Source organism: Quercus suber, unplaced genomic scaffold (genome assembly GCF_002906115.3).
Source record: "Quercus suber isolate HL8 unplaced genomic scaffold, Cork oak 2.0 scaffold_47, whole genome shotgun sequence".
NCBI lineage: Eukaryota > Viridiplantae > Streptophyta > Magnoliopsida > Fagales > Fagaceae > Quercus > Quercus suber.
Window position 1 is genome coordinate 592,232 of NW_027069512.1, and position 12,108 is coordinate 604,339.

At 33.7% G+C, this 12,108-nt stretch overlaps 1 protein-coding gene across 1 annotated transcript; it reads right to left on the minus strand.

Moving 5' to 3' along the window:
* Positions 1 to 246: 246 nt before the first annotated feature.
* On the minus strand, positions 247 to 8,124 carry LOC112030584 (uncharacterized). Its single transcript, XM_024063270.2, is given in 8 exon segments — positions 247 to 916; positions 2,523 to 2,765; positions 2,894 to 2,958; positions 2,961 to 2,991; positions 4,867 to 5,043; positions 6,574 to 6,672; positions 7,789 to 7,851; positions 8,009 to 8,124. Coding segments are annotated over 6 exon segments (1,020 nt in total). The 5' UTR covers positions 6,643 to 6,672; positions 7,789 to 7,851; positions 8,009 to 8,124; the 3' UTR covers positions 247 to 481.
* Between the last annotated feature and the right edge of the window lie 3,984 nt (positions 8,125 to 12,108).

Genomic DNA, 12,108 nt, shown 5'->3' on the forward strand with positions numbered 1-12,108 from the left:
TGGTTTGCCAACTTCCATAAAATTATAACCTAAACATTTATTCCTAAATATTTAGAACCTAACAATTTCATTAAAGAGACCAATTTTCTTCCCCCCTCCTCCCAATAATCTTTGCAAGGCAGGATGAAGGAATATTCAATGAAGTAAGATTTTTGTGCAAGACCTCATGGTTTATACCCGTTTAGCAATTATCTCAATGTTAATCAATACTTCCTGCATATCAAATTAGTATAGAGCAAGCTAGAATACACTTCAAAAATTGAATATGGATTATAAAACATCATTATTCTTAGCCTTACACAGCCGCTTGTAACTGTACAAGAATATTTTTTTTTTAAAAAAAAGTGAAATATCTTAACTGCAGTATTTGCTTTCGGACTGAGAAAATAAAAAATATCACTGTATTTTGGATTCATGCTACCATTCTATTTAGGAGTAATCATATAAGTTGGAATTTAATAGAAAAAAAAAATTGCAAATTTTAATTACTAATTGGCTGCTTCAAGGCATCATCATTTGCAACATCTTTGCAGCTAGATGGCTGGCCTTGTATTTTCTCATCAACATCCTCCAAGTTCGAAGAAGCTGCTTCATCACCAGATGATGAACCCACTTCATCAGAGGCCTCACAACCATGATCAGAAACCAACGAGTCTGATTGCAGTGATTTGGTCAAAACAGATGATAAAGAAGGAAATGATGAACCAGGGTTAATCAAGTCAGAAATTTTCTTGTCGTCTTCCCTCATTCTTTGAGCATAAGCTTGGTAGTTAAAGCCATCTGAGTTTCGCCCACCAAATGCTGATTCCAACTTGTCAAGGTCGAAGAACTCTTCCATTATCTTCAGGCTCTCAGGGTTGGGGTAGACAAACTTCACTTTCTTGAAGGTTTTGGGCTCAATAAAAGGTTTTACCATCTATTTCAAAGGAAAATTCATTAGTTTTTTAAATTTCATGCAGTAAAGTAAGTTGATGATATTGAAATCCAAATGATGGCTTTCTTTAGAAATCAAGTTAAGCATAGGAAATGAAGAAGTAAAAAATTTATTAAATCATTATAAATACAAGAAGCATACAAATAGTTCATTTGAAAATGTAAAAAGGAATTCATGGTCTAGAATTCCAAAAGAAAAAATAATAATAAAAATCATGGACACCACTATAAGCTCACATCCAGTCACACAAGTTCCGTAACATATTTTTTTTTAACCTCAGGAGTATAAAGCTCAACAGCATTGAAATAGATATTCCTCCCCCCCCCCCCTATTGATCCACATTAGAAAGAGAAAGTTGTGACACACCAAGCTATGCTTTAAATTTCCCAAACAATCCTTTCCAACCAAAGTACAAATTAATTACAGAAGACAAAAGTTGCAACTCATGAGCATCTAACCAATGAAATAGAATATCTCAGCTGTTTCCTCACTGAAGTTACACATACAACACCAGTTCACTAAATTCAAGCTTATAGGTTCTAAGTTCTAACAACCACCCATAAGCAATCAAATGCAACTAGAAAAAAGACCTGTGGACCACTACAATAGCTTGTGTCATCAAATAAAAAATTACCAACAAATCCTTGACTTCTACAATTTTTTAAAATATTCAAATAAACAAAACCAGCAAAAAACTGATAGCCTGTCTGTAATGCTTTAAATGTTTTGCACAAAGGTTCATTGTCCCTTGATAAACTTTACCATGATGCACCAATTTGCACACAAGGAGCATCTTTACAGTTTCTCTTAGCAATAATTTGGGAAAAAGCTACTAACACAGCTAAGCAAAGAAATCATATTCTCAACTCTCTATCATTGAGAGCTCAAGTAAACCTTGGATTCAAAGTCTCTTCTTTCCTGACCATTCCATGTAAATTTCAACCAGTTGATCCTTATCCTCTTCAAATGTTAAACAAAATGTTATAAACAAACCTGACAATCCTCCCGACCAAAAAGTTGAGAACCACAATAAAGCATGCCATCCCTACTTGAAAGCTATTTTCCTGATTTCATTATTGCATTACTAGAAATAAGATCGTCCACCAACCAGTTGCAAACTACAATATCTTTTCACTTTTCCACCGAATAAATAAAACTATTCTTCCTACAAATGCTCATGCTAATGCCATACTCACATATTATCTTTTAGCTTATAAATCAGAAGACTTTCCTCTAACAATCTGGTACTTATTTCAGTATTGTTTCTTAAATTTTAAATATTAAAAAGAAAAAAAAATTAGAGTATGTGCATATACATGAAAACTAACCCATTGCTTTATTCTGATATGGTATGGGATTTCTCTTAAGCTTGACAATCATTAAGAAGCACAAAATTTGAAGTACAAAACAAACTCATCCAAATAATAAATACATAAAGAGTCTAGAACTTTCCCTTTTTGCATGGTAAATAGATGAAAAGAGCCAGATGTTCAGCTTTCAATATAAACATATAGCTAAGACCGACAGCTTAGAAGCAATAAATATTTACATGAAATGATAAAACAAAAGGAGGTACATCATGACATACCGTCCAAAAAGACTCAAATACTTTTGGTGGATTATAGAGAATTCCAAGTCCCAGTCTCTCGGGGTAAAAATCCTGCAGGATATGAGCTGTTTCCCGAGTCACCTTCATTGATATGCTTGATGGTTTCCACCCTTGAAAATCAATTAGCCACACCATCTGCTCCTGATCTGAGTTCAGGCTTAGTATGGCATTTTCCATACAATAAACCAGGTACCTGATCTGCCCACTTGTTGAGTTTGTATTCTGACATGGTAAAAGAAAAAGGTGCAATCAAATAGAATAAGATACATTCAACTGTAGAGGCCAAAATGAGAAACAACAATAACACTAACACAGATGTCCGAGAATTCTTGTCATGCTATTAATACTACCTGACAACCAGGTCTCATAACAAGAACAGTCCTCCCAAGCTTGTCAAAGTAATTAGCTCTGTATATTTTCCTGTCTCAGCTTCATGAGCAACATCCTCCTAAAAGCATTAATAATACCACCTCCAATAAGCACATAATGGGCAACAAAGCTTAAATACTATTCTAATTTGCAAGTGCATCTGGGAGAGTAACACTAGTGCATAAGTGGAATCGCTCAATCACTCACAACATATTAGGTAAAATCAAACTCTAAAATGATGAAGCACAAAAACGAAGAAAAAAAATACGGAGTTACAAATTCTTACTAAAATACATGCCAAAATCACCCCCCCCCCCCCCCCCCCCCAAAAAAAATAAATAAATAAAAACAATTCTTTCAGCAATTTGTCCAATTCCAAATCATACTATCTGCCCCTTGATGTGGTCATAACCTATGAAGCATGAACACGTGATATTGACACAGACACAACATGACATGGATATGGCAATTCTTAAGAAATTAGGACACAACACTGTGTGGAGACACAACCATTAATAAATATATTTTTGGGTATAGTTTGTTTATTTATATGCATATTTTATGTTTATTTTAAAATTTCGAAAATAAATATCATAATCTCACAAAACATATCTAAAATCAAAGAAATTTTTTAAAATATTTTTTTTTCTCCCAACACAATGAGGACACACATGTAGGAGTGTCCTTGGTGTGTAAGATGCATACACATGTTTAATATAAACAAAATGGAGATTTTGGAGTGTTAGTGCTTCTTAGGTCATAACTCATCAACATTTAGAGGAGCAAAGCTGTAGGGGATGGAGACATGGAGTAAAAGGTGTCCAATTTGGGAGTTGCATTTCCATTCAGCTGATTCCAAGCAAGCTTAGGTGTTGATTCCTGGGTTTCTATCATGCTTAGTGCTAATTCCAAACAGCCCTAGATACTGATTTCTAGGTTCTATTTTTCTCTTTCAAGCAAACCCTAGGTGTTGATTCCTAACTTCTGTCCCTTTGTTTTATTCTTCCTTTATTTTTTCAAATGTTAGTCTCCTCTAAAATTTATTGTCCTGCATCAAATTTGGTATCAAAGCAAACATTGATCCACTACTCATCTCTCTACAACACTACCAACCAGGACAACAACATCACCAACAACAATGATATGATATAAACCAATTTGAACCCATGCCCAAAAACCTGAAATCACCCCAAGCTACCCAGATCTCACCACCCTGGTCACCCTTTCAGCCCCAAACCTCAATCACAACAACAATCAAACCACCACATTCCACCTTGAATGTGAATAGAACAATCCAGGAAAAAGGGAAAAAGACTGTCATCATCATTGAGGATAGATTCAGTGTGCACAGCCCCCCTGTGAATTCAGTCATCAAAAGCCACAAACAATACCCCACAGCCACCAGGTCCCAATTTCCAGCCCAAGCATTGCCGCACCAAATCCACACACCCTAAAGTCAGCCAACATTCAAATTGCACAAAACCCCCATGACCGGTCCACCAAATCCACCCAATAGAAGCATCATGAGCTCAATTGTGAAAGCTCCATCAGGAAACCCAAGCTGCTATCCCTAAGTGCTAGTCCCCAAGCCACCTCCCCCCAACGCTCCACATGCAATGCCAAACACCATCCAAAACCATTTACTTATACACCAGAATGAAAAATGAGAGGGAGGGAAGGACAGGGAAGGGGCAACCCTACTGAACTGCTCCTACTAGTTTTGTTATGACAAGTAGCAGCTCTGCAAGATTTGTGCATGCTTATTCCTATAAGGGAGTGAAGAGTCTCCTCGTGACACATTTATAAAACTCAGTTGGATCTTATAGCATTTTTTTTGGATGTATAATAATCTGTTTTAGTGTTTCAAGACGATGCATAAGTTTTTAAGATAGAGTGGATGATATATAAATGTACCCTTTAAACCAAAACAGAAAATTATAGAACACATGAATACCCATTGGATCTTCTCTGGCTTGTACTCGAGCCTCCATTTCAAGGTTTCTTTCAACATCTTCACTGCCTTCTTTGTATTCCAGTTTCGAGCTCTAAGAAACCTCAATATTGATGCATCCGAACACAGAGTTGGAAGCTTATCGGCAATAGGACCAATCATTTTTCTGATTTCATTCATCTGAAGGAGAAAGAGAAACAATTATTTCTGACTTCACCTATTCCCTCACAAAATATTTTTTTCTCACTAATTCATTTATCATGCTAAGATATTATTTCTACCTTCCTCCATGGTGAAAGAGAAATTGAAGTCCATGATGCAACATTTGAAATTCAATTTAAGCATAAACAAACATATATGAGCTAATTATAAGGAAGGAGGCATGATAAAAAAAATCTTGAAAACAAGCTTCAATCTATTGCACAAAAACCTAGATGGTCTAGGCAATCATTATTCCTTGCATAGGAGTCAGTTTTGGGAAAACTAGAATGCCTTGCCTCCAGCAGCAGTTGACAGCCTACCAGATATGCAAGCTAATGGTTTTTGTGTCTGAATTGTTTAACATTTCTAAATGAAGAAAGGTTATCTATGTGTGAAATTACAAGATCAATTCAGGATGAGGTCCCATGTTGACTGTTGTATGCCTTTTGCAAATGATATCATTTTAGTAGATGATACTAAAATGGGAGTTCAGGCTAAGTTGGAAGTTTGGAGGGAATTTTTAGACTTTAGAAGTTTTATACTAAGTAGGACTAAAAATGAGTTTATGGTGTAAGTTTGATAAAATAAAAACTAGGAATGGAGGGTTAGTAAAATATGATAGTCAAGAGAGGTCAAAGAATGACTGCTTTTGGTGTGTTTGTGTATACATATATATTACTTTCTTTTAATATCAATAATCCATAAGGATAGGGATATGGAAGATGTAGCGAGTGGGTAAAGTGGAGAAGTGCATCAGAAGTATTGAGTGATTGTGGAATACCTACTAAGAAGGAAAATTCTATGGGGTTGCTATAAAACTATGTTCTATGATACAAAATGTTGGGTTGTTAGGAAGCAACATAAGCACAAGATGAATGAAGCTGAAATGAGAATATTAAACATTTGAGTGGGAATACTAGGAAATATAACATAAAGAATGAAGTTCTTTGTTCAAAGATAAGGGTGCCTCTTATTGGTGAAACGATAAAGGAGAGTCGCTTAAGATGGTTGGTGATGTGCAATGGAGACCAATTAGAGCACTTATGAGAATTTCAAGTAGGGAAGTGACAAGAGGTAGAGGGATACTGAATGGCCAACTCTCACAAACCAAATAATCACATTAGGAAGAAAACCGCAGACCAAGAAGCTAATCACAAATGAAACACTCATGGAACAAGATAAACATGCATGGCCGTGACAACATGAAACTCAGCCATATTGTCTAATCCTGAACTAAGGAGGGCTTAATCTACTGACGATAGTTTAATATGGAAAACCAGTTGAGACATAGTTATGGCCAAATCCATAAGACACCCAAGAAGCAACACTGTTATTAAACTGCCCCAAATTTTGATTTTGATTCCCAAGTGTGATATGTAAAAGATAAATGGAGAGGTTTGCATTTTTGCCGTGGTATCCACTATTCACTGCTTCAACAGCAAGTTTCCAATTCATGAGTACTACAGCAGAGTAAACAACAATAAATTGAAAATTAATGTCAAATAATACCTTGGCATGCTGTTCTTCGGGAGACAACGTTTTCTCAGTTAAACTTCCCCGCCACTTTTTGGAAGACATCTTTTCAAATTTCAATGAGTCCACAGGAGGCTGAAAGAATTTTAGAGAATCAAATCAACTGCACATCTGTTTTATTTTTGATGGCTTGTAACGGCAAGGTTAATAACATAATATATATCATGTTCATAGACTGAAGTGAACAAAATTTGTAATTTACAAAATTCAACATCACTTCAGTGATGATGGAATGCATCACCAAACTAATTTTCCTCATTAAATAGACCTATTACCAAATGAAAATAAAAAAAATCCATAATTGTTAAGAAATTCAACATCGGTAATCATGGATCACCACCAAATTATTTGTCCTCACTAAATAGATTTAATACAAGACAATTAGAAAGCATGCCTGGTTCTTCAGAAATAAAATACAATGGGATGAAACTAATAACATTTCCAGCATACACACCAAAAAATGATCTCAACATATTTAAAAACTTTTTGCCCAGGTTTTATGTTCTGTTGACAGAATAGATCCGTAGGGCCATTTCATTCAAGACTTGGACTCAAAGAGAAAGGAAGAGCTAAAGATTCATTAGTCTCAATTTTACCAGTAAACTGTAAAGATTAAAGTGCAAGGTGGCTGGGTTCTAGATAGGAAAAACTTGAAAAATCTCATGTTGTATGTCAAAGAGAAAGTAAAAGGTGAAACAATTTAAATCTTAAAATAAATATCATCAAATTAAAAGAGATTCTTTATAACAAGGAAGCGTGATTACTTATAAATTTTGCATACAGTGACAAAATACTCTAAAACAAAGTACCAAATTAAAACTGAATTTTTCTGAGAATCACAGAACTATAGTGGGAATCAAATAAATTAATAATGGGAATCATTCTTTGTTCAATGTATCCAATCCTTCTAGCTCTAGACTAGAGTCCTGGCTTGACTTGACTTGACTTGCATCAATTCAAGATGCAAAAGGGCCTTCTATTCTGTACATGCTTCCTAGGTTTATATATAAATGCTTCTTAGAAACCTCAGGCGATTGTTTACTCCAAAACAACAAGAGACCTTCTCAATGTAATTTATTCTGTTCTGTTCTATATCAAATTTTAGGAAAAAAAGCAACATCCTAAATATAATTTTAGGACAGACAGGAAAACATGAATTTAAACCATAATTCATTCCAATAACTGACTTACTTTTCAGTGTTACCTCTTGCTCTTTTGCTCAACGACAATTTGCCACGAACACCGTTTTATTTTCTAAATAAAAACACATATACACAGAATTTTAGATTCTAAAAATAAACAACATAAATAAAATTGAAAAAAGAGAGAGAGAGAGAGAGAGATGTGAATAAAAATGGTTACGTGAAGAATTCGAATTAAGAGAGTTAATTGTAGATTAAGGAGGGAATACCCAAAATCTGCCGCTGATTTATTTGAACCCAGAAAAAAAAAAAAAAAAAAAATTCAGAGCCTCAATTTTTTTTTTAAAATTTTATGTTGATTGTGATTTTGATTGTGGAGTTTTCTTTTTTTTTTTTTTGACCAGAAGTGTAGGAAGAAAAAAAAGGGTGGGCTTAGACGAGAAAGCGGGTACGGGAGAGGGACACGTGTGGCTGTGGCAGCTATTACTCTACCAATCATAGAGCAATTTATTTATTTATTTTGTTGAGGGAGTTTTAATTTATAGCATCTGTTTTTAATAATAATTTTTTATTATCAGATTAAAATATTGATTAGTATTTGGTGTAGACAATGATTGAACCTTAAATTTCTTATACAACTATCAGAAAATTTATTAATTGAGCTAATTGAAACCCACACAATAAAATAATTTATTTGTTTCTAAATAACTTCACCCCAATCCAATTATCCATACTTTTCCCTGCGCTGCTACTACCGCTACTATTTACACATTTTTTGGTAACAACTTAGAACGTTGTAAGAGGTCAAGGTGTAGATGCACATTCACGTGGCAACTTGCGATAAAAGTTGTGAACTTTGCCCGGGTCTTAACATTTTTCTTTCCCCCCATCAGCTAAAAATGTCCTAACTTTTATAAAATATGGGAAATATTAACAAATCTTTTAAGAGCATTTGCTAATAAACAATTTTAGAAAATTTTTATAAAAATGAAAAAAAACAATTAATAATTTGACAAGTTTTTTCTTTTTTTTAGTTTGTTAACAATTGGTCTAATAACACTTGCTAATATAACCATAAAAGAATATCCACATTCAATAAAGGAAAGAATGATGTAAGTAAACACACAAATTATTTGGATTCCGTCTCTGCCTCATGGTTTTTCTAGAACATTGCTTTGTTTGTTTGTTTGTTTTTTTTTTTTTTTTTTTAAAATTAAAGTATTGGCATGCAAAATTATTTTTGTTTATTTTAGTATAATTTTTTTTTACACAATTACTTTTTAAAAATACATGACATTATTTTTTCTAAAAACTATTTGAATAAAGTATGTATGCTTTGTTTGAATTTCACATCACTTTTTTAAAACTCACACAGACACCAATCGAAAAAGTAAATTGAGAAATAAATAAAATATGTCTTTACACATAAACAATACCCATGTAAATTTACATGCATTTAGTTATTTACATGGCTACTTTAATTGCGGACAAGATAGGCACAATTTTAGACAAAATGACGGCTATTTTAGCTATGGACAAGATAGGCATAATTTTAAATAAACTGATGTGGGTGATTTTTTGGGTTGATTAGTCAAAATTTTATATTTATGCCATTTTACATTGACTAATGCAAGTGTTTTTAGAATAAATACCGAGTGTCCATTTTGGAACAGCTTATTTAACTAAAATTGAAAACTTTTGGCTGAAAATACTGTAGATAAAGGTAAAAGTTAGCTGAAAAGCCTGAAATAGTATAGTGTGACTCATTAATAGTATCAGAAAGTACAGTAGGACCTGTGAATGGTAGCAAAAATAGCTAAATAGTAAAATAAACTAGTTTTTTAAGCTAATGCTAAACGCAACCTTAATGTCCATGTTTTAAACTAAAGACTTTTTTCTTTTTCTTTTTCTTTTTCTTTTTTTAATATTGAAACTAGAAATGCAGTAGATATCAAAGATCATAATTTTGAATAAAATTGAAATTGAAATTCTCAAGATCTATAAAAATGGACTCAAACTCAAAAGAAAAATGTCCAACCAAACTTGAAATTTTTTTACTTGGACTAAAAAACCAAGTTGGTACCCAACTTGAACCTAACCTATTTTAAAAGTTGGTTTTTATTTTATATATTATATTTGTAGGGGTGTTAGGCCCAAGAGCCCATATTTATGTATATATTGGGCCAAGGGCCCAATCTAAGGACGTTAAATAATCCGATGACGGGTAAACACTTTCATGAGGAACCGTGTTAGTAAGTAAAGAGGTGAAATCCGGTTAAGGTCATTTAGAAGGGTGGTTTGAGGAAGAATCCCTCCTCGGCTGAGCAGAGCTAAGGTCAAAGGGTGTGGTTTGCCATCAAGAGTAACATTCTAGATCGTTTCATGAGTGAGGATAAGTATCAAGAAGGAACAAAATAGATAATGGTCATGAAATATCTCAAGGGAAAGCTGCTACCACCACATTAAATGCTTTGCAGCTAACTCTCTGACCGCATTGATAAGAAAGTGATACCTAAATAATAACTTTCAGCCTTATAGCTACTACCTAAAGACTTTAGGAAGGTGTTGATGGGACAAAGATCAACACCTACAATCTGATCTGCACGTGGAAGATGGAGATGAGAGGGAAAGATAGTATAAAATGGAAAAAGGGGCTCTGAGAGAGGGGGATCAAGAAACTAAGAGAAAAACACTGTAGCCATCAAGAACTGACTTTATAATCAAACTTGAAAGAAATATATAAGAATTGATCTCCTCCGACTATGCCGAGGACGATTTTCTTTAATCTTCCTTTTCTTGTGACTTGAATCTATTATATTTGTTGTCCAACTCGATAAAGCCTAGTTTCCTAACCCACCCTCTACAAATTAATTGTATTAAACTTTTTGAGCTTAAGTTCATTCATTAGTTGGGCTAGGGACCCAAATTGCGACCTTACAATATTCAAATAAAACTATTCAATATATTCATTATTCACAGTTTAACATGCACATTTAGCATATATGGTAATGATGTATCATAACAATAAAAAATTGATGGTCCACAATGTTTAGTTTTTCTTCTATTTTTATGGTGATGAAATCCAACAAGTAAACAATGGATTGTGTCATATTAAGAGCTGAAATATGGAAGAAAGTACTGGAAAAGTAGAGAAAAAGATGGAAGGAAGTACTGAGAAGAATACTAGAATAGAGAGATGGGGAAGAAGAGATATTGGTCACTTCGAGGGGACCACCTCCAAACAGAGTTAGAATAAGAAAAAGAGAATAACTGAGTAATTCCAAGCTTATCTTTATTATTCCAAAATTGGGCTTATATACAATTACAATCATTTACAATCTCAGTAACTAGCAATTGTAACTACCTGTATCTATCTCTAACAGTTTCCTAACTAACTGTCACTAACAGCTCACTTAACTGCACATACCTCTGTAAAGCACCACTACACGCACACATCATCACTGCAATAGGCACACCTCATCACACTGTTAGGCACATCACACTGTTAGGCATATCACACACACTACCGAGCCAGCTGTTGGCACATCAGACACACTACTTAGCCAACACACCTAAGCCAACACCCCAGTATCTTAACATGTCAACTTAAGAATTTATGTATTATTTAAGTTTCTATTTTTGAGTAATTTGTAATTTTTTTCTTCTATTTATATTAAAAGAAAGACAAAGACAAGTAATAGTTTATTATTAGGGTAAACTACATATTTGATCTCTATACTACATATTTGATCTCTATCCTTCACAGCATATTTCAATTTGGTCTCTAAATTTTTAATTGTGTCAATTTGGTGTCTAGCTTTTTAGTGTTGTGTCAATTTAGCTCTTGTCGTTATCTCCTGAAGGGAAATTACTAATGTGGCTAATGGCCAAAATAAAAAATTTGTTTCTATTGATGTGGCAATAAACTAATTTTTAATTTTAGCCATTAGCCATATCAGCAATTTCCATCCATGAGATAATGACAGACACTAAATTGACACGACACTGAAAGGTTAGGGACCAAATTGACACAATTAAAAGTTTAGGGACCAAATTGAAATAGGATGTAAATGATAGAGACTAAATACATAGTTTACTCTTATTATTGTTGTTGTTGTTGTTTTTGTTGCATATATATTTTTAAAATTTTTAATGCTTGTGAAAAAAATACCTTGTTGTTGTTGTTGTCGTCGTCGTCATCATAGATATATATTTTTAATTTTTTATCCTTGTGAAAAAATACCTGATCAATCTAACTTGTAACTTGGTTGACTCAACTTACTTACAACATATTTAGAACAACTTATTTTTAACCCGAACTCGATTTGCCAAAATTAGCTCATTTATACAGTTCAAGGGCTAAAGTGTC